The sequence below is a fragment of the Myxine glutinosa genome, chromosome 5 (assembly GCF_964187855.1).
Source record: "Myxine glutinosa chromosome 5, kmMyxGlut1.1, whole genome shotgun sequence".
Lineage (NCBI taxonomy): Eukaryota > Metazoa > Chordata > Myxini > Myxiniformes > Myxinidae > Myxine > Myxine glutinosa.
Window position 1 is genome coordinate 141,424,283 of NC_136265.1, and position 24,155 is coordinate 141,448,437.

Consider the following 24,155-nt stretch of genomic DNA (forward strand, 5'->3'; position numbering starts at 1 on the left):
TCTCCCCATCTTGTCTACCGCTCCCGATGTTATTTGTTTTATGTGTCTGTTTGTCTTTCTGTGTGATTAATTTTCGCTCTTTCACGAGCCTCGATCTTGTATACAAAAAAAAAAAAAAAAAAAAAAAAAAAAAAAAATCTTTGAATGTGATCTTTGAGCCTTTTTTAGGCATGTTGATTTATGTTCACCACAATAATTTGAATGTTTATCTAATCTTTCTTGTGTATGGAAGCAGTTAAGACAACGCATACAAATATATATTTTATTTGTTCTTTTACATACTTGTGGTTTTATTAATTTTGTAATATCTTTGATGAATGTATAATGTGAATTTTCGTCTGAATTAAAATATAGAAGATTAATATGAGTTTGTTTACAATAATTGTCAGAAAGCTTTAAAACCTGAATGTTGTTTGTTTCTGTTAGACCATAAACATTAACTGATAAATTATTCAACTTTTCAAATTTAGGAATATCATTTAAAGTCATCGGAAACTTTAGATCTTTCGTATTTAATGTATTCTCATATTTTTTATAATGAGATACTCTTTCATCATGAAAATGTGGAGGATGTAAGTGTGCTAGAATAGACCAGAGAAAACATTTATTGTCTTTATTTTTGATATTGATAACTGCTTTTCTATTTTTGATAACACTGGGTAAATCAATGTAAGAAGAAGCTTTTAGAGGATCTGATTTAAGAATATGAATGTCTATGTAAATAATTTTTCCTATATTGAATCCACTTCCTACGATTGAATTATCCACATCTTGCTCTTGTTTAATAAGTTCATCATAGACTCTTGATGTTTTAAAATCTTGATATGAAGATATAAAGTGTGGCTCAGTTCTCATGTATGGTGTATCTATAACTCCTTCGTCCTTTGTCATTTCTAATTTTACTCCCATATAAAATTTAAGTGGTTTCATTTCTTTTAGTGTTTTTTCAATCAACGTTTGAACAGCAGGTTTAACTATTTCTACAGCATCAACTATAGACTCTGGTTCAGGAGGTTTGAAGTTAAAGACTTATTTTAATATGTCCTTTGAATGCGCCATCAGAGTTTTTAGTTGTGATAAAATTTGATAAATGTTGATTTGTTTTAAGATGTATTTCGAAGCCTTTCTTGAGGATATTTTTATTACAGGCAGAACAGTGTTTTGTTTCCTTCTGAATAGGAGATAGTAGGTGAAGTAGATTAAATGTGTGTTTGTTAGTTTTAAGGTGTATTTTGTATTGTTTATATTCTTGTTCACAAACGTCGCAATATGTTGCTTTGATCATATTTATATAGCAAAATTATACTTAAAGTAAAACACCTTTTTCGAGGCTTTTTTTAAAGATGAAACTGTGCTTAAAGTAAAACACTTATAGAAGAAAGTGCCTTTTTACAGGCTTTTTATATATGAAACTATACTTAAACTAAAACACTTTTTCACTCAGAATCATCTGAGTCATAACTATCACATGAATACTCAGAATCATACTCAGTCATCAATAAAGCTACTCTCATAACTATCATTTGAGCACAAACTATTAGCATCATAACTATCATCTGAGTTCAATGAAATACTATCATCACCATCGTCCGAGTTCAATGAAATACTATCATCACTATCGTCCGAGTTCAATAAAATAGTAAAATCTTCACTGCTGTAATGACTCATATTTAATTAGCAGGAAAAATATTCCCATCAATATCTATATACTTTCTTTCATTAACAGATTCAATCTCGACATTTTTAATATCAAAAGTTATCTTTAAATAATCTCTAACTATCATAGAATGAAATGACATTTCACCAGAAATATTAACATCATTCATTTTACTTAGATCTACACCCTTTGGATTATTAAAGAAAATACAAATGTCTCCTCTAGAATTATTAATGGTCTTATCATTCATTTTCAAAGTATCGCGATCGATCACTTTTTCAAGCTTTGAATAAATTGCCAGGAGTAGAGGAGAAACTTTTGTTAGATTTACTTTAATGGATGTCTTTCCAGGTATAGTTAGAGCTCTTCCTTGAAATGAAATAGAGGGGCTCATGTTATTTTCCATAACTGGTTTTACCCAAAAATTTCCATATTTATCTTTGTTCAATTTAACATCTTTGACATATTTTTCTATATCTTCCACCAAAGTAGAGATTGATTGAAATTTGTCTTTTGTGCTTTGAAACATTGTATTTATTAACGAATAAACTTGCGTTTAGTTTGTCAAAATTTCCTGTATAAATATGATAGGATGTTTAGAATTTCCAGACTCTCCATATGATAAATTAGAGAATTGTCCGGCTTGTGATAGAATAGGGCTTAATAATGAGGGTTCATATAAACAATGTATTTTCTGTGATTTAATTTTAATTAATGATAATAAAAAAATAAAAAATAAATATAACTCTTTTAAATTAGAACCAAAAATGAATTACTTTGCAAGATTAATAAGAGAGATGAATGTTAAGTATTGTGATGATAATACACCATTTCTTTCAAGGGAAGAGACTATTTGTATTGAGGAAATGTATAAGGGTTTAATGATATTTATTATTCAAAATAATTTTAATGGAAATGTTAATACAAGATACTATATAAATAAAATAATGAATTATTTTGAAATTAAACCCGAACTCAGGATAAAATATAGAGTTTCTAAAATAGCTCAAAAAAAGTTAGATGACTTGTTTTCCAAATATATAAATGAATGATTTTTTACCCGTTTGGGAAAATAAGATAAAATTTAATAACTATAAAAACATTCCAAATTCATTGAGATGTCTAATAGTTGGTTCAAGCGGATGTGGAAAAACCTGTTTGCTTTTAAAGATGCACCTTACCCCCAACTTTTTAGATTATGATAATTTAATAATTTTTACGAAGTCAAGTTTTCAACCCGAGTATCAACTACTATCACAAAGTTTTAATGCAGGTCTTAAAAAGGAAGACATTATCGGTTCATTTAAACTTCAAAACAAACTAAATGATTACAACATTGAGGATATAATACAACTATTTTGTGATACACAGAAATCAAAATCAAAACCCATAACTTGTATTCTCAGTGATAATACGGATGATATACCTTCACCTCAAGATTTAGATAAATCAAAAAAGAACCTCGTTATCTTTGATGATTGTGTTAATGAGAGAAACCAAACAGTAATGGATAGCTACTATACAAGAGGGAGACATTCTTCTTGTAATTGTATTTATCTTAGTCAGTCATATTTTCAACTCCCTTGGCGCTCAATAAGAAACAATGCCAATACTTTTATTTTATTGAAGTTAAATTCAATAGATGTAAATAATTTTTGGAGAGATAATTGCTCTACATTATGTAGTAAAAAAGAATTTGAAAATTATATGAAACACACGATTGGAAAATATAAATATATTGTTGTGAAACAAGATGAGATACTAACTGATATTTTACACACATAAATGACAACTCTTATTATTAATCTTGTGGGTAAATCTGCTTCAGGAAAGAACTTTCATAAATCTAAACTCTTGAATAGTAAAAATGAAAAGATTGTAAGTTTTTTTTTAAAACACCCTATGATTCGTTTTGTAAGTACTACAACCAGAGCAATGCGACCAGGAGAAGTAGAAGGGAAAGATTATTACTACATTTCAATGGAGAAACATATGCGATTGAGGAATGAAGGTCAAATATTTGAGGAGGTCTCTTGGTTCTACAAAATATTCACATTGTAAGAGTGAGTTAAATAAAGTAAAATCTAACGGTGTTGGGATTTTAGAAACGAATCCTGAAGGAATGAGACAAATTATTAAACATTTGTGTGGTGATGGAGTTAAGATTTTATCATTCGGTTTTGATATCAATGAGTAGACTCAACGCAAACATATGAAAAGCAGAGATACAAGTTTTAGTGAAGAAGAAATAACAACTCGTATTAATACCAATGGGCAAATCCATGAGAAACGGTCCGCAGAGGTCAAATTTTAAGTTTGACTGAAAAAGTTCATGTTACGTACCAAATGAAAGCTGAAAAAATGTACTTTCAGATAATATCTAGATCACTGAGTTAGCTTGCTCTGTTGGCTTACATCACTCGTTGCAATTAATGAAGTCATTCTACTGAAAAGCACAGTAAAATTGGCCCTCGATAATGCAAAGAACTATTAATTCATTAGTCTCTCAATTCATTGGCATGAAGTCAACAAATGCTATCCATCAGAAGATACCTGTATGAAGATTATTTCAAAACCAATTGAAAAAAATATGAGTTGGCCTTCTATGCTTAATTAACACTCAAATTAGGAGTCAGATGTCACTCCGTGACGTGTCACTCTATAACGAAAATTTGACATTTGTTTACTTTTCTCTTTAACTGGTGGATGAAAAACCAAATAAATCCAGGGTCATTAAGAACTTATACCACCCAATCATTGTACAGTATAATTATATATATTTTTAAAATCTACAAAAAATAAATTAAAAAGAAAACTTGTCACTCCGTAACGTTACGGAGTGACTCATTCTGTCAAACAATTGATAACTCAGCCTGAAAAAAGGTGGCGACAGAGTAGCTGTCCCAGAATTCATTGCGTGCCAGATTTTACTTCCGTATGACAAGTTTCAAGTTTACGCGTGGTCATCTTGAGCGGTTTTGAAATCGGTTTACATCCAGCAATCGGTGAGTACAAACTACCCCTCTGTTGTCACCTGCGGATACGCATCGAAGAGGAAAACTAGGCAAATCACCGCGCCACCGCGGACCGCCAACTTTGCAGTGGACAAGCTGAGTGAAGCCGCTTACAACCTCTACTGTCAGTTTTTGTGGCCTAAAACATTTCATGATCTTTTAGATGAATCGTAGAAGGGTACGGTGCAATTCAAATGGATAATTTGTCGATGCATTCATATTACAGAAAGGATGCCATTGACTGCTGCCGAGCGACAAAAGCGTTTTCGAGACAGGCACAAGGAAAAATGCAGGGAGCTGGATGCGAAACGCAGGAGAGAGGGTATAAACGCGTGCTGCTAATGTTACGAAGGCAAGGGAAAGTGAACGTGCACGTCAGCGGAGATGTCGGGCGAAGGGCAAAAACACTGAGTCCCGATATTTCATGGATGTCGATAGGGAAGAAAGACTTTGTGGTCATTAAGACTGGGAAACGGAAGGACAAGGTTCAAAAGAGTTTCCTAATGATGACAATACGAGAGGCATACAGTTTGTTTTGTGAGAAATATCCAAACATCAAGATCGGCTACTCCATATTCGCAGCACTTCGTCCAGCCAATGTATGCCTCAATTCAAAGTTTCCGCGCAATGTCTGCCTCTGCAGATATCATGAAAACATGCGCCTCTTATTGGAGGCCTTGTCATCTCACGTACCTGGATTTTCGACCAACTTTCGTGAATTCCTTGGAAGCATTGTATGTGATCAGGATTCGGACAACTGCATGACAGGAAAATGTAAGGAATGCCATACCAAGTTTGCCACAGTGTATTCTGTCGACGACGAAACAGCTAACCTGCCGCTGAAGTGGTTTCAGTGGGAGACAATTGAGCAGCGGGCCACAAAAGGAGCTAAAGATGGGACTGTTCAGGATGCCCTGCATGAGGTATTGCAAACAACTTCCATGCTTCAGCTTGCACTCATTCATCAAGAGGAAGCAGAGCTACTTCTTTGAAGATAGAAGGAAGGCAGTTGATGGTGATCGCATTGTCGTCCAGGTCGATTTTGCAGAGAACAATGCTGCGATAGAACAGAATGAAATCCAGAGTGCTCATTGGAGCCACGTCCAAGTCACTCTATTCACAGTGTGCACCTGGATTGATGTTAATGTTACCGAGTCTTTCGTTATTGTTAGCGATGACCTCCAGCATGGCAAATATGCTGTTCATACCTTCCTGTCCAATATCATCACCACACTGATATCACACCACCCCAGGATTAGGGCGATTGACTTTTTTTCAGATGGGGCAGCCAGTCAATTTAAACAGAAATTCTTGTTTTCCAATCTAACATTCCTTCAAGAATTGTTCATGATTCAATTATGCTGGAATTTCTTTGCCACATCTCACGGTAAGGGCGCTGTTGATGGGATAGGAGGTGAGGTAAAGAGGAGAGTTTGGTTGGCAAATCTGGCTGGGGATCCTGTATCTGATGCAGAATCCTTCTTCCAGGTAGCAGCGGCACAGTGCAAAAAGATCGAAGTTTTATTCATCGCAGCAGGAGACATTCAGAAGTGCCAGTCGCAATTGGACGAGCGCTGGCAGTTAGTGAAGTCGCTTCCAAATACACACCAAACACACTGTGTGAAACCTGTGAGGAAATATGTTGTGAGCGCCTCTATGTACTCAACAGCGGAAGATTTGAATTGGTGAGTCTTCACCCCGAGTGCCATGTATCATCCTTGGAATGTCAAAATACTGCGAGTCAAGCACCTGCTGAGCGCCCCAGGTCAGACAGTCAACCACAAGTGCACCCTGGTGACTTTGTGACTGTGCAGTATGTCACCAAAAAATCTAAGAAGTTGTTTGTTGGCCAGGTGACTCAGATAGTAGATGATGGTTGTTTGGAAGTATCATTTTTGCGAAAAGCGGGCCTATCTGACTTGGCATATACATTCCCAGAGGTGGAAGATAAATCCTGGTTTGATTCCAACCAAGTCGTCAGATTCCTTCTTCAGCCATCCCTCGACCATCGCAATCATTATGTATTTGCTGAATGTCCTTTGGGAAAGGGAACCTTTTGCAGGGCAGTCATGTGAAGTTTTGTGATGTGGCCAACTGATTAATTCCAAACTTTGTTTTGTTTCTGGTCATCCACTCGTAAATTGTTCTCAATTTCTTTAGTCGATTTCTTGACTTTTGTATATGTTTATTGTATATTTTCTCAGTTCAGATTTTTATTTTTATTATTTTCTAAAGTGTTAGATGTTGAAACGCCAGCACAAGTCAGCTGGGTTCAGAATGAAAGTCTGGCGTAATCTAGAAATGATTTGTTGCTTTGGGAGAAATCTCAAAATTGACTCGTCACTCCGTAACGGGATTTTTCGTCACTCCGTAACGGGACTATTGTAATTATTTCAGAGTAATTAGGTCATGTCTGGAATTTTGAAACCCCTGCACTGAAGGTACAACTATTAGTGTATCTTCCCAGTATTTCATTACAATTTTATAACTATTGTGAGAGCAGAGTTTTCAATAAATGTTGTTATTGTTTAATAAATGACAAAAGACAGTGTCACTCCGTAACACCGTTTTTGAATGTTAATTACTTGACAATGGTCCAACTCACAGGAACTCCATTAATATCTCTGTAAAGTGCAATTCTTCCTTTACAATATGATATATAGAGAGTAGGTACTAGTGGCTTTATCGCTGTGCTAGAGCAATCAAAGTTCACAAAAATGACTAAAAGTGTCACTCCGTAACGTCGTGGAATTGCCCCAATAAAGAATTTGATGAAATATTTAAAGAAAAGGATTTATTTCAACACATTTACTATAATGACAAAGAAAAGGAAAATTTTCCCATTGACCTTTACAATTCATTATATGATATTTTTCAATAAATAAATACAGAAGATGAATACCAAAGAAAGAGCAAGAAAGTTTAAAGAACATCAAGAGTTGGTTTCAAAAGTTGTAAAGCAACAGGAAGAGATAAAGAAGAAACGGAGACAGAAACTAACTGGTGAAGAAGCCTTTGAAAGAAAACAAGAGAAATTTTTTAAACCACTTTTAAAAACTCAACAAACGATTTCACCTACAGTTCCCACAGTATAATTTACTCCAAAAAAACTTCAAATGCTCAAAGATTTCAGTCAAATGACGGCGCAAGAACTTGGAGAATTAGAATATGATGATAAAGGATTATTTCGGAAACTTGAGGAGGTAAATCAACCACCTAATTATGTTGTGGAAGCTCTTCAAAACAATGAATATTCGGTGGGTTCAAAAACCAGAGCAGGTCACATTCCAACAGAAGAACCAGCACAGTTCCATCTTGTGAAAGAAAAGTTATTGATATTTAATGATAAATTGGTGTTCTTAAGTTCTGCTCAACCAAATGTTGAATTAACTCCAAGATTAATGTTTCTTCTAACAAACTCCGGATTCAGCGGTTCAAAATATTTTGATGAACCACTTGATATGGAAAATGCGGAAGATAGGGTATATATTGATTTACTAAACTCACTTGATTATGGAGTTTCTGTTGCCGGTAAAAGTAAGAAGAATGAGAAGGAGAAACATATTATTGATGCTTTAAGTAAGCTTGGTTCGGGTGTTAGCTTTCTTCCAAATGACCCATCACAATTAGTTAATAGGTTATTATTGTTGTTACGTAGTAAGAAGGCTGGAAACAACAATTGTTTTAATGAAGCATCCGCCATTTTAGATCAGTTGATGAATATGAAAATAATTAATAAATGTCAATACAAAGATATTTTATTAGATATTAAATAAGATGAGAAGCACAATTCTTAGTTTTAATTTCACAACGAGTGATTACACAGCTTCATTCCCTTACCCACTACAACTTGACCCCACAAAAGAATATGAGGCTTCTTTGTTGTCAATGGAGACTTACAATACACTTTTTAATATCACAGAGAAAAACAACAAGTTTAGTTATAATCCAGGAAGTGGGTACAAAACTATAACAGTTTCACCCGGAGCTTACAAGATTTCTCAAATATCTTCTGAAGTCTCTCGCCTTATGAAAGAAAAAGGTGATGAACCAAAAAATATTGTAATAGATATTCAAAAACACACTTCAAAATCAACGATTAAACTTAAAAATAATTATAAAGTTGATTTCACGATTGAAAAATCGTTTAGAGAGCTATTGGGTTTCTCTTCAAAAAAGATTGAAACTAACGGAACGTCTTACAGTGATAATGTCATTCAAATATCCTCCGGTATAAATTCAGTATTAATTCATTGTGATTTGATTGATGGTGCTTATAACGATGGAATAAGAACAAATACAATATTTTCATTCAGCGCATACTCAACCCCGATTGGTTATAAATTTAAGATGGAACCAAAAAATCTTGTCTATTTACCTGTGTCAGGAAAAACCATATACAGAGTAAATTTTAGGATAACCGATCAAGATAATCGTATGATCTCCTTTAATGAAGAAATTATATCCATCAGAATTCACCTACGTGAAGTTTTTCAATAAATAAATAATGGTTATTGTGAGAAAACACGAGTTGGGAAAATATAAAGTAATTACAGGGGATGGGATGTTCCTTTCACCATACTATAAGGGTGAAGGTATGTTTCTTGGTAGAGGATACTATAAACCAAAGAGACAACGGGGTGTGGGACATCAATTGAGAAATAAAGGAGATGGGATAATTGATACTCTAATGGGTATTGGTTCAACCATTCTTAAACATAAAGACCTAATTGGTTCAACTGCTTCTGCCGTGGGCTCAGTTGCGGGTGCTACAAAGAGTATAAAAGATGCTCAAAAGGAGTCTCATAAATTACAAGGAATCAAAGAAATAAAAAAAGGTAAAACTCAACTATCTTCACAAGAACGACAAAAAATCATTAAAATACTTGGGTCAGGGTTTCAACAATTTTAATGCTATATAAATACAAGTATGGAAGCGATTGATAGTATCTATGATTTGGATGATACGATTATCATTTCAAACTCCACTAAAAAGGAAGACTATTTCAAGGTAAATGCTATAACAGGAACAGACTGGAATTCAAATGGAACAAAAAGTTTTGAAATAAATAATCAACAAACTTACTTGAATATAGCTGATAGTTTCTTGCTGTGTAAATTTAAATTCACTAAGGCTGCGAATAATACTAATGCTACACTCGTAAATGATTTCTTCTGGAAAATGTTTGATAGTGTCCGCCTGTATATTGGAACACAAGAGGTTGAAGCGGTTGATTATGTCTCTGCTACATCTGAAATGATGAAATTTACACTATATTCGTTTTGTGATAGAATGGGTAAGGGAGCTGTTGAAGGTTTTATTCCTGATATGTCAACGGGAACAAATGCTGACCCTGGTTATAGTCAAAGGAAGTCAATGTATAATGATACAAAAGCAGAGAATAGTTTTACCGTAGCAGTACCTCTTAAAGGTATATTTGGATTTTGTGATTATGATAAAGTTTTGTATGGGCTTAAAATTAGATTTCAACTACAAAGGAATGATAATGTAAATAGATTGCTTTTTGGGGCTCTAAATGCTTTTGGTGATAATAATAAATTTGTTATTAATGATTTGTGTTCGTATATTAGTGAATATACTCCTAATCCTAAAACGGAAGAGATGTTAAATAGAAGACTTAACTCAAAGAAACCACTAAATGTATCGTACCTTAAAAGAAGATGTCAACACGTTAAACTGGAACACACTACCTACACTTGGAATTTAGGTGTTCTTCAAGGAAAGCCACTATGGCTCATTTTTAAGAAACCAGATGGAGATGAAGGTACTGATAAGAATAATGCGCTGAGTGATAATGCTAAGGTGAAACAACTTCGGGTTTCTCTTGATGGTACATTTTATCCGCGAGATAGATTGGAAATTGATTGGGAAAAAAATGATTATGTGGAAGCCTACAAGTCTTACCAAAAGGTGTGTGAAAGCAACGGTAATAATGATCCTATTTTGGATATGGTTGCGTTTCAAAAACTTTATACAATCTACGCAATTGACCTCAGTTCTCAAAAGGAAACTATAAAGTCTAATAGAGTGGATACTTCTCTATACATTGAAAGAGGAGAGAATGAAGAAGTTGATGCTTATTGTTTGCTTTTGGAGGAAACAGAATTACAGATTAATACAGATAATGGTGTTATGATTAATATCACATAGGTTTTTTCTCATAAATAAATGAGTCGGAAAGAACCGGTATATGTTAATCAAATCAATCTTAATAAATTAACATCTTGTATTCAAAATCAAAAGCCTTGTATTATTAATGTTAATACAATTCAAAGAAAAGGAGCAGTAAGAATTGATGTTTTACTCACAAGAGAGCAGGTAAAAACACGAAATGATGCTGGATCACTTAAAATTAAAATGACAAAACCTATGTTAAAGAAATATTCAATACAAGAGGGAGGATTTCTCCCGTTTCTAATTACTTTATTTGCTGGTTTAAGTGCGGCGGGAGCATTGACTGGTGGTATTTCAGCAGCGGTAAAAACTGCTAACGAAAGGAAGGCACAACTAAAAGCTCAAAAAGAATTGGAAAGACATAACAAGGAGTTGGAGAAACAAATTAGTGGAAGTGGTGTAATTGTCGATTTTGCTCAAAAACTTGAAAGTCTACCTGATGAAGCTAGATTATTGGTTGGAGATATGCTTTCCTCTATCGCTCAAGCAGGTGTTAAACTAACTAAACGGGGTAATGGATTGTATCTTTCTCATAAATAAATGGATAAATGGTTTAAACAATTTGGAAAGAATACAACGTCAAATATAGAACTAGCTAAGTATTGTAAAACACTAAAAATTGATAATGTGGTTATTTGTATGAGAGATGAATTAATACATATAAATAAGAATACAAAGAATATTATTATGAATTTAGACACACAGAATGGTTCTCATTGGGTTTGTATTCATAATAGTCAGGATAAGTATTATTTTGATAGTTATGGTATGCCACCACCTGTTGAAGTAATACAATTCTTACAGAATGGTGTTTATCAAACATTTCAAGTTCAAGAAATTAATTCTAAATGTTGTGGTCAATTCTGTTTATATGTATTATTTCAACTCAACAAGAATGAAAATTTTTATGATATCATTTTTAATCTAATATAAATGACATGTTGGAAAAGATGGTTCTATCTTTGGAGAATCCTCTCAGGATATTGATTTATCAAATTATTATACAAAGGCACAGGCTGAACTACAAAAATATCGTATAAGTAAAAATATTAATATGAAGAATACTTATAAATTAATCAATTATCCAAACCCTACAGATGCGAATGACTTAATTAGATTCAGTGATTTATCACAATATATATTTTTAAAGAAAACAGCACGTTTTGTTAAACAAGTAAAATTTACAACCACAAAACCTGGTTATACTGACCATACACCTTTCCTCATTGAATTTAACTACCTGCTTACAATTTAATTTTATAAAGAAGGACATATCGTTAATATGCGAATTAATAAATGGGGGTATGATATGCCTGATTTGGGGTATAATTGGTATTTTTCAATAAACTTAGAAGACCTACATGATTTGAATCAGTCTCGTAAAGAAGAATATTATCCGCTTGGTGAGGATAAGGATTTATGTGGAAGTACAATTCGTAAACAACAAATACATGATTTTAAGAAAAGAAAAATATATGATAGTATAGCGATGGTTAGCATGACAAAGAAGGAAGGTAATGAGATAAGGATAGAAAGCCGAGGAATACAAACCGATTTGGTAGTGGGAAGATGGGGTGGTATTACCTGTCATAATATTAATCTCACATATATTTCTGATACATAAATGGCAGGAAGAAGACTACAAGAGAATTATAATTTTTGTGTTCAAGGATACCTACAAGAAAAGGGTGCTCGGTATTGCATACCTTATGATTTGGAGCATATACATGGGAATTTTGTCATAAAAAACTGGCCTTATACTGATATTGCTAAACCCACAAATAGAGACTTGTTTAAAATATTAAATAAAAATGAACTTCTCAAAGTTATGAAATATAAAACTCTTTTAGAAATCATCAACAAACCTTATTGTTATCCTATTATGAGAAAAATAATTATAGATACAAGAATATCTCAAAATCCAGATGAGTATATGTATAATATTCTTTGGGGCTCAAACTCAAGGGTAGCAAGGGATGAGGAAGGAGTTGAAGAAGAGAGGGAGGAAAGGGAGAAAAGAGAGAAGGAAGAGAGGGAGAAAAAGGAGAAGGAGGAGAGGGAGAAAAAGGAGAGGGAGGAAAGGGAGCAAAGAGAGAGGGAGGAAAAATATAAAAAGATGGAAATCAGTAAGATTCGTAAAAGATTGAGTGTATTACAGCAAATAAATCAATCTCAACGCACCGAAGAGGAAAATAAAGAATTAACGACTCTTACTAAGATAATGATTTTAAAAATGGTTGAGATGAGTTCAGCGAGGAGATTTACATGAAGAAGACAAAGGTCATATAGTTGATGATGTTGGTGTTATTGACTTTAGTTAATTGTCAATTTGTCAGTTGCTGCCACTCAGCCCTAAGCCGATTAGCTGACTTGGTACGGCCATTGCAGACTAACCGGTGCAGCTGGCGATCATCTCTCCTTGTGATTCTGCGTGGACATCCTGGCCTCGGTATTGGAGTAGGAAGACCCCTCTGAGCATTTCGTTTCAGGATCTTTGACACCTGACCTTGAGTGATGCCATACTGCCGAGCAATAGCACGTTGTTTCATGCCAGAATTTCGTAAAGCCACCACTCCATGACAAACAGCATTGTCAAGTTGACGGACCATCTCCAGAGGAAGCCGCAATAACTTTTGTAGATGTGCAGCAGTTGTTTTCCACTAATACAGAACGCAACAACCCTTATATACCCGATTGTGAAGCCAATCGTCAAATGTACCTGTCCTTACATTTTGTCACGCCACATGTGATATAATCCTGTTATTGACTTCTTGCTGCGAAAGACAATCAGTGACATGGTTCTTTCAACAAAGACATCACCGAAGGATAAAAGAAACTCACCAGATTGATATACTGAGTTCAGAAAGTAAACCCAAGTCAAGAAAAAAAAAATTCCATATTAAATGCCAAGTCTGCGTGTCTATATATATATATATATATATATATATATATATATATATATATATACAGTGATCCCTCGTTTATCGCGGGGGTTACGTTCCAGAACCCCCCGCGATAGACGAAAATCCGCGAAGTAGCGACCATATTTTTATTTTATTATTTATATATATTTTAAAGCTTTATGACCCTCCCCACACTCTTATTAACCTTTCCCACACTCTTATTAACCTTTCTCACACTCTTATTAACCTTTCCCATACTCTTATAAACACTTCCTATACTCTTAAACACTTTTTACACTCTTAAACATACGTAATTTTAACAACATATAAAATTCTAATGGGTACTCACGATTGAAGATACTGTAGCGACCCATGGGTTCCCCAAGCAAGACCAGCATCAGAATCTCCTTGCTCCAGCCGGTGACGTCACCGGCGGGGATCCCCGGTGCCAGAGTGGCTGGTCACGTGACCGCCAAAGCGTGCCGCGCGTGCAGGTATAATCAGCTACACCTGTTGATCACGTGACCGCCGAAGCACGCCACGCTTGAGAGGCGTGGCTTTCGGTTTCTGGTTGTGCTTTATAATGCAGCCCGATAAATGGGCTTTTCAGTGTTCCCGAATTGGTTTTGAGAATAAATATCTTCTCGGACGAGTTTGTGTCTTGCCCGTCATTTCGTCCGTATCAAGCAAGAGCCCCGGCTCTTCAATACTACAACTTGCGTGATGAAGATGATGATGAATTAGCTGTGCAGTACTGATGACAATGAAGGTGATGACGATGATGAATGTACTGCACAGCCAGAAAGAGCATTACAGTTACCCATTACGTGGGTAACTAGCGCAAATGGAAGCTGCCGCATTTGGAAGCGTTTGGAAATGGAAGCGTTTTCCATACGCACGACTCTTTGTCTCTTTGTCTACTGTTCTACTGTACACTATGTACAGTATTTTATTTCTTGTAATATGTTTTAATTACTGTATTTTTCTTATTTTTTTACGTTTTTTAATTTTTTAGGCTAGTAAATGCTTATTTTACCACAAAAATATTTAAAATAATAGTATATAAAAATACGTTTATACCGCAAAATCCCGCGATATAGCGAAAAATCGGCGATATAATTTTACATATACTAGCGAGAAAAACCCGCGATGTACCGAAGCCGCGAAAAGTGAACCGCGATATAGCGAGGGATGACTGTATATATATATGTATATATATATATATATATATATATATATATATATATATATATATATATATATATATATATATATATACATACAGATTTGGCATTTAATATGGAATATTTCTTTTGTGGGGGTGAACTTACTTTTCAAGATGACTTAGAACCAAAAGTTCATTGGAATTATGTTGAAATCATTCTAGATTTTGTTAATGTGACCTTTAAAAGAAACAAAAACCACATTTGATATTTCGAAGCAAATAAATTGATCCTTGAAAGTGATGAAAACTCATATCGAACTCAATTCACGGACAGTACTGTGTTAAACTTCTGTGCGTTTTCCAGAAGTATCTCTTTATTTTGCACATTAACAAAAATTTTTTTTTAACAAAAACAAAAGTTAAATTACGACTGGGATTACGGACAATTAAATTACACTTCAGTACTTCGTGTAACCCCCACGAGCATTCAGGAGAGCACGTACACGTTGAGGCATGCTGTTCACGAGATTTGCCAAGGTTTGGACAGGAATCGCTTGCCATGCAGTTACAATAGCCTGCTGCAATTCATGCACAGAGGCAGGCTGCTGGTCCAAGTTGTCGATTTGACGCGTTAATTCTGCCCACAAGTTCTCTATCGGATTCATATCCGGGGACATGGCAGGCCACTCCATATGCTCTACACCACGGTCAGCAAGAAAGTGTTGGATCATGCGAGCATGATGAGGCCGTGCATTGTCATCTTGGAAGACAAAGTTTCCTCGAAAGGCTGCACGAGCAAATGGAAGCAATGTTTCTTCCAGAATGATCCTGTACTTGAACTGGTTCAGGTTTCCATTCAGAACAACCAGGTCAGTTTTTCCCCCTGCATGAAAAGCAGCCCAAACGGTCACCCCACCACCTCCAGCTTGGACTCTTGGCACTATACAATCTTCGTTGTGGGCTTCATGCACTTGTCTGCGCACATGGACGCGGCCATCTTGACGAAATACCAGAAATATAGACTCGTCACTGAAGGTCACATGATTCCAGTGTCCTGGCTGCCATTGACGGTGCTCTCTGGCCCACTGCAATCGGCACTGGCTGTGTTGTCTGGTCAGGCGGGGCTTTCTCAGGGGACGCCTGGCACCATAGCCTGCTTGAACCAGTCGTTGGTTGACTATCCTTCTGGATACAGGCACATTTGTCAGTTGCTACCACTCAGCCCGAAGCCGATTAGCTGACTTGGTACGGCCATTGCGGACTAACCGGTGCAGCTGGCGATCATCCCGCCTTGTGGTTCTGCGGGGACGTCCTGACCTCGGTATTGGAGTCGGGACACCCCTCTGAGCATTTCGTTTCAGGATGTTTGACACCTGACCTTGAGTGATGCCATACTGCCGAGCAATAGCACGCTGTTTCATGCCATAATTTCGTAAAGCCACCACTAAATGACAAACAGGATTGTCGAGTTGACGGACCATCTCCAGGGGAAGCGGCAATAACTTTTGTAGACGTGCAGCAGTTGTTTTCCACTAATACAGAACGCAACAACCCTTATATATCCGATTGTGAAGCCAATCGTCAAATGTACCTGTCCGTACATTTTGTCACGCCACCTGTGATATAATCCTGTTATTGACTTCTTGCTGCGACAGACAATCAGTGAAATGGTTCTTTTCACAAAGAAATCACCGAAGCGTAAAATAAACTCACCAGATTGATATACCGAGTTCAGAAAGTAAACCCAAGCCAAGAAAAAAAAAAAAATTCCATATTAAAGGCCAAGTCTGTATATATACTGAAACGCAAAAGAAACTTACCACCTTTGAAACCTTTAAATATCAACAATAACACTGCGTGTGGTAAATGTGTGAACTTATTTGTGGACAATAGTGTCCTCACTGTCAGACAAAACGGTCACGGATGGTCACTTGAACCTTCATAGCACAGCTGTTGAACAGACGTTTTGACTGTCAGTGATTAGCCAAGGGGTACGGGATGATTTTATTGAGCTGCACGTGATGTCTTGATATTGGCTTTAAAAAGGCCAGTGCAAAATGGGCATTTCAATCAACATGCCACGATTGTCAAGGGATCAACGGCAGCGTGCCCTGGGCATGCTGCAAGGCGGACTGAGCTACAGTGAGGTGGCACGTCGCCTTGGCTGTTCACACCAGACGATATCGGCCCTGGTGGACAGAGACACCCTCCACAACTCTGCAGATGACAGACCTCGATCAGGGAGGCGAAGAGTCACCACTGCAAGGCAGGACAGGCAGATGGTCCGAAGTCACCTGCGGGATCGATTCCGTCCAGCACCCCGCACTGCGGCAGAAACTCCGGGGCGTGCAAACCCACGGATCTCCAATGATACTGCACGAAGACGACTGCATGACTATGGTCTGACTGCCAGAAGACCATACAGAGGCCCCGTGATGATGGCTGCCCATCGCCGCAACCGACAGAGATGGTGCCAGCCGCATCAGCGGTGGACCTTGGCGCAGTGGAACGAGGTCGCTTTCAGCGATGAGTCAAGGTTCTGTGTGGACAGTCCTGATGGGCGTGAGCGTGTCTGGAGAAGAACTGGCGAGCGATATGCCGATTGTTGCGTGCGTCAAGCCAACAGGTGGGGTGGCCCAAGTGTGATGGTGTGGGCCGCCATATCAGGCCGGTACAGGACGCCACTGGTGGTTGTGGATGGGAATCTTAACGCCCAGCGGTATGTGGATAACATCCTGCGACCTCATCTGCTGCCATTCCTGCTAGACCACCCAGAACTGAGAACCTTTCAGCATGACAACGCTCGTCCCCATGCTGCTCGCTTTACCACTGCATTTCTTCAAGGCGAGAACATCAACACCATGCAGTGGCCTGCGCTCTCCCTTGACCTGAATCCCATAGAGCACCTGTGGGATGAGCTTGGGAGACGCGTAGTTGGCAGGGCCAGGACACGGGCAGAGCTGCTTCAGACATTGAGGACTGAGTGGGACAGAATCCAGCAGCAATCCATCCAAAGACTGGTAGGTGTCGTGAAAATCAAGCGCAGACACGACTTTACCTCTGGGTAGGCTTTAATATCATTTAGATCGGTGATACATCCTGTAACAATACATGCAGCAATAGGCATTAAATCAGAGCATTTCATATAACATTAAACATCCATATAACAATGGTTAGTGCAGCGCATCGTCAGCGCAGCATTTGGGGGCGTACATACCGTTCTACTACTGGATAATGTCACAGTGAGTCCCGCCGAAGTGTCCGCACGCCCCGGTTGTCCCCGGGTCTTATAGACGGCCCCTTCCGTGGCGAGCTCCCCTGGGTTCACCTTGGTATAATTTCACTACATTCTCCCCGTCGTTAAAACTATACTACCGCTCGGCAGTTTGCAAGCAAGCATCAGCAATAAACCAAAGGGTTACGTCAATCCACGTCAGTCGGTCCACCCGTAGCGGTCGGGGCGGCGAACCTCCCGGCCAGTTCGTGTTCGGAAACTACCGGGCACGGCAAACCCTAGCCCGGAGTCCCCCGCGTCGGAATAGCCGCCGGAGGTCGGAGTCGGAGGGGGCGCCCCTGCGCCTTCGGGCACGGGGGCGGGGGACGACGGGAGTGACAGCGGTAGTTCCATAGGGGAAGCTTCGATAGAGTCCATAGACTCGTAGACGGGTTCGTCGATATCCCTGTCGTCGTCCCCACAAGGGGCGAGATGGCGTACGGAGACAGTAGACTCGCGGCCATCCGCCGTTAACACGCGGGCATGCTCGGGATTAGCCTGGAGGACCTGCACCTTGTCAACAAGGGGGTCGTACTTGCTAGTGCGAACCGCTCGTTTGAGATAGGCGGGCCCCGGTTCAGCGAGCCAGCTGGGTAAAGACTGGATACTGCCGGAGCTTCTAGGGTGGTGGAACAGTCGTTCGTGAGGAGTCTGGTTGGTGGCAGTACATAGGAGAGCCCGGATCGAGTTCAGTGCGGCAGGCAGCGACCACGCCCATTTATCGAGGCCTCGGCCGAGGGTCCGAAGGCTTAGCATGACGGCCCGCCATATAATCCCATTAAAGCGTTCGATCTGTCCATTAGCTTGGGGCCGGTACGGGGTGGTGTAGCTCGAAGCGACATTATGTTGGAGCAAGTAGCCCCTCACTTCCTGGGACAGGAACACCGCACCCCGATCGGTATGCACGTAGGCCGGACACCCGAACATAGAAAACAAATTCCGCAGGCACCGAATTACCGTGGTAGCCGACATATCCCCGCACGTGTAAGCAAAGGGGAATCGGGAATACTCATCGACGATAGTGAGCAGATAGCGAGAGTTGCTCGACAATGGCAGCGGCCCTTTGAAGTCCATCGCCAAGCGCTCCCACGGTCTAGTAGCCCTAACGAGAGTCCCCAGAGGGGGGCTATAAAAACGCGGTTTGAGTTCCGCACAGATCGCGCAATCACGGCAGATGCGGCGGATGTCCTCCATCGAGTACGGCAGATTGCCCACGCGCACAAAATGCGCGAAGCGCGTTACCCCGGGATGACACATAGTGCAATGCAAAGTGCGCAGCCCCTCCAAAGATACGACCCCCGCGCAAGTGGCCGGCCTCGATAAGGCGTCAGCGACCAGGTTATCCTTCCCCGGGCGGTATTTGATGGTGTAGCAGAAGTCGGCGAGTTCGATACGCCAACGGGTGATTTTCTCATTCTTAATGCGCTGGGCATGTAAGGTGTCGTACATAAACGCAACACTCTGTTGGTCCGTGATGATTTGGAAACTCCGCCCAAGCAGATACGAACGCCATCGCCGAATTGATTCGACGATCGCGTACGCTTCCTTTTCGACAGACGAATGCCTCCGCTCGGCGGAGGTGAGAGTCCGCGAGAAGAAAGCCACAGGGCGGCCTCCTTGGGAGAGAGTCGCCGCTATCGCATGATCCGAGGCATCGCTCTCCAAAACGAAAGAGGCACTCTCGTCAATCGTTGCGACAGCGGCGCCAGCAATGTCGACTTTAAGGCCCTCGAAGGCCGCCAGGGCGGCCGGGCCCATGGGGAAAGTGTCGCAGGCCACGAGGGGGCGGAGCTTAGCGGAGAAATTTTGCACCCACTTTGAGTAGTGGGCGAACAGCCCTAGAGCGCGTTTCAGCGAAGCCCGATCGCTAGGCGGAGCCATATCGAGCAAAGGGCGCAGACGCTCCTTATCCGGAGAGACGGAGCCATGGGTCACGGTGTACCCCAAAAGGTCTACCGTGCGTAGAGAGTATTGACACTTCGCCTCATTCATGGTTAAGCGATATTTCCGCGCGACCTCGAGGAAGCGTTTTAGATTAGCGTCGTGATGCGCCTGGTCATACCCACAAACCGTAAGATTGTCCAGATAGACAAAGACATCCGTCAAATGCTCCTTCGCAACGAGGTCATCCATAGCTCTCTGAAAACAAGCGACGCCGTTCGTTACCCCAAAGGGAAGTCTCGTGAACTGGTACAACCGCTGACCCGATTCAAAGGCTGTAAAGACGCGATCAGCCCTAGAGATGGGGACTTGATGATACGCACTACGTAGATCGAGAGTGCTATAAACAGAATACAGGGCCACCTGGCGTACCAGGGCGTCCATCCCCGGTAATGGGTAGGCATCCAGCTGTGTAAAACGATTAATCGTTTGCGAATAGTCGATTACCATTCGCCTGCGGTGGGCCTCACTCCGCACCACTAAGACTTGGGCCCTCCACGGTGACCTACTGTGTTCTATGATACCATCCTTCAAGAGAAGGGCCGTTTCATCCGCAATGAATTGCGCGTCCGCGCGAGAGTAGCGCCGCGATTTGATGGCTACAGGGGTACAATCAGTGGTCAGGTTGGGGAACAGTGAGAGTGGCTCCATGTCCATTTGAGCGAGGGCACACACAGCGAGCGTGTCCGGCCCTCCGAAGTCTATTTCCAAACGACCATGCCGCTTAAGGAAATCAAGTCCTAACAGAACGTCAGCGCATAAGGCCGGTAATACCATGAGATACACGTCCGGGAACGTGCGTCCATTTATCACAAGTTTCAATCGACACGCCCCTTTTGTGCTCAACCGAAGTCCCTGAGACGCCATGAAGATCCGGCGGGTTGTCCCGAGATCCGGCCACCCATGTTGATGCACGAGTCGCTGATCAATAAAACTATCCGTGGATCCCGTATCAATCAAAGCTTGCGCAAAAACGCCCGCGACTGTGAGCGGAATGAAGGCCTGCGCTAGGCCGGCAGACCCGGCAGGTATAGTTCCGGCCGGGCGAGAAGATCGCGCCTCGCGGGTGGATCCCACGCCGGCTGCAATCCTTCGGGCCTCAGCAGGAGCATTGAAGTCAGTTGGCTCTTCGGTAGTTTCATTTGCCAGAGTGGGTGTGGGGTGGTCGTGAGAGCAGCCGCCAGATGGCGCTCGAGCCACGGGAGAAAGATCTCTGCCATCTGCAGAGTCATATGCCAAAGCATGTAATTCGCAAAAGCTACCGTCAGATGGCGCTCGAGCCACGTGAGAAAGATTTCTGCCATCTGCAGATTGACATGCCAGAGGGGGAGCATGTAATTCGCAAAAGCTGTCATCAGATGGCGCTCGAGTCACGTGCTGCGTTTGCCGCACTTCGAGAGGCATTTCCAAAGTAGGTGCATGTCGCTTGTTTGAAGTAGGCGTTTGAAAGCCAGTCAAGGTTGGATGCTCTGTGACCGGTCGCGTTCACGCCATTTGTTTCGGCGGCCCGACGTATCTCACCAAGGTCGGGCAAGAAGCCAGAGGCCCGCGAGGAGGAGAGCGGCTCATCAGAGCTGTGCAAGGCGCCCCGTCCGGTGCTCGATCCGTTGGCTCAGCGATGAGCCCATTCAAGGTCGCTCGGGAATGCGTGCCCCGAGCGGCCTTTCTGCAGACTTTTGCAAAATGGCCTTTGGTGGAGCAGAGGTGACATGTCGCCTCTCGGGCGGGGATGCTGCCGATTGCCACAAAAATAACATTTTGCATACCGGGCAGTCCGTGGCCTGGCAGCGGCGGCCGCAGTGAGGCAGGATGCGGAGGCCGCTTCCGGAGCACCCAGGAACTCGGCCGTCGTGGGGGTCTGGTCCTCCTCCGTATCCTCGGCGGTGGCCCTCTCGGGTCGCGCGAGTTGCGAGGTCCCCGCCACGACTCGTGGGTGATCATATGCGGTCAATTGTTCTCGAGCATCTGTGTATACGCGTGCCAGCCGTAGTGCTTCTGTAAATGTCAGCTCCGCGACCTCCAGGAGACGGAGCCGCAGGACTCCAGAACTAATTCCGGATATGAATGCATCTCGGAGCAAATCGTCCTGCACTTGCTCGTGAGTCCGGACGTCCTGCACGCAATCTGCCAATAAGTAGCGCAGCTCCTGCGCGAAGCGATCGATCGATTCAGACGGTTGTTGCCGTCGCTGAGAGAGTTGATGCCGGCCGTGCACAGCGCTCCGTTTCTTTACGTAGAGGCGCGTCAGCTCGGCTAGGGCCGTATCATACGTCTCAAATCGAGAAATGGTCTTATAAACAGTGTGATGGACCTTGGACTGTAACACGGACAGCTGTATCGCAGCGGTTGGCTCTGTCTCGTGAGCAGCGAAGTAATTCTGCAGCGTGTTGAGCCAGTGAGCAAACTCCGATGCAGATCCTTCAGCTTGAGGGTCGGCTCCGAGAATCGGAACCACGATCATCTTGTGGTCAGCCATTCGGCGAACTAAATGATATTAAATGTCGTGAAAATCAAGCGCAGACACGACTTTACCTCTGGGTAGGCTTTAATATCATTTAGATCGGTGATACATCCTGTAACAATACATGCAGCAATAGGCATTAAATCAGAGCATTTCATATAACATTAAACATCCATATAACAATGGTTAGCGCAGCGCATCGTCAGCGCAGCATTTGGGGGCGTACATACCGTTCAACTACTGGATAATGTCACAGTGAGTCCCGCCGAAGTGTCCGCACGCCCCGGTTGTCCCCGGGTCTTATAGACGGCCCCTTCCGTGGCGAGCTCCCCTGGGTTCACCTTGGTATAATTTCACTACATTAGGCAGTATACGCCGACGATGCACTGCCTGTATCCAAAACAATGGTGGCCACACACGCTATTGAAAGGGGACTGACATTGCACCCTGTGCTGTTCTGTACTGCAGAACAAACTGATGAGATGGTGTATCTTGGTCAAAAACTTGACATGTCATCAATAAAATGCCAATGTTTCAATTAGCAATTGTTGATTTGTTTTATTTTGAACTGTTACAATTTTATTACATTTCAAACAAGTGGTAAGTTTCTTTTGCGTTTCAGTATATTGTTACAGATCGCGGATTAAGATGTTAGTTACCGAGCGGTTTGGTATTGCCGCGACCGTTACAGGATCCCTGACTCACCCGATTCACCCAGAACTTTGGCCGTATCGCACCACAGCTGCTCAATGAGGGAAAAGACAAAAACGACGCAATGCAAGAGGAAAAGGAATAAGACGAGAAGACGTACAGACGAGTAATGGGGTTTATTATTTACACACACAAGCAAAAAGGAGCAATCAAGTTTTATTTACAACACATAAGACGCAGGTGACACAGTGCAAATTTTAGCTTACCTACAGACTTAATTAAATACCCAGGGACAGAACAAACAAAACAAACTCACGTATACAAGAAGGATGGAATGGAATGAATGTTGGAAGGAGGAATGGGAAGGTTCAGCTGGGGCAGATGGTTCGGGCTTGATCCCGCACGGGACGTCGGCTGGACCTCGACGGCCACCGATGCCACCGCTATTTGGTCCCCGCGGGGTAACGGGTTGAAGCTGCCTGGTGGAGTCAACGCTGCCTCTCTGGCTCAGCTCAGGGCGCGTCTGCCGTCTCTGGCGCAACTGCTGGTAATGGCCCTTGGCACCTTCTCTCTCTTGGCCCTGGTGTCTCCTCACCATTGACAACTCAACGCAACCAACGCAACCACTGACCCCTCGACGCCACCACTTCTCACCACCGACTTCTTACCACCGCAACCAACGCAACCACTGACCCTCCTCTGGCAACCGACTCAGACCAACTCTCAGTGCATCTCTTCTGGGAACACCCCCGCCGTGGGTTATATAGGCCCCGCCCCTCAACCTTTGCGAACCTCCCCCAAACGTTCTCTCCCCGCCCTCTCAAGCCAAACCCCTTGTTCATGGTTGGTCGAGTGGGGCTGGATCACTCCTCCCCTCTCTGACGAGGTGGGGA

The 24,155-nt window shown here is 41.3% G+C and overlaps 2 protein-coding genes and 1 long non-coding RNA gene across 4 annotated transcripts in view; 1 reads left to right on the forward strand and 2 right to left on the reverse strand.

The window, feature by feature from the left end:
• Positions 1-24,155, forward strand: part of LOC137426970 (guanylyl cyclase C) — a 445,743-nt gene that overhangs the window by 243,964 nt on the left and 177,624 nt on the right. The window lies entirely within an intron of this gene.
• LOC144892388 (uncharacterized) overlaps positions 1-24,155 on the reverse strand; it is a 229,959-nt gene that overhangs the window by 147,832 nt on the left and 57,972 nt on the right. The window lies entirely within an intron of this gene.
• LOC144891979 (uncharacterized) lies at positions 5,785-22,904 on the reverse strand. The gene is made up of 4 exons (XM_078777104.1): positions 22,842-22,904; positions 21,917-22,723; positions 6,642-6,708; positions 5,785-5,904 (listed from the first exon to the last, which is right to left on the reverse strand). The coding sequence occupies exons 2-4, from the start codon at positions 22,624-22,626 to the stop codon at positions 5,785-5,787; spliced, it is 897 nt and encodes a 298-aa protein (XP_078633230.1). The 5' UTR covers positions 22,627-22,723; positions 22,842-22,904.

What these genes read in the sequence shown, in the direction of transcription:
- LOC144891979 (XM_078777104.1), bottom strand. Translation starts at nt 22,626, where the DNA reads ATGGCTGACCACAAGATGATCGTGGTTCCGATTCTCGGAGCCGACCCT. An exon ending in GCCAGGCCACGGACTGCCCG is followed by an intron (nt 6,709 to 21,916) that starts GTATGCAAAATG and finishes CCTTTCCCAAAG; the next exon opens with GACATTCAGCAAATACATAA. An exon ending in AGAAGGAATCTGACGACTTG is followed by an intron (nt 5,905 to 6,641) that starts GTTGGAATCAAA and finishes GTGTGATATCAG; the next exon opens with TGTGGTGATGATATTGGACA.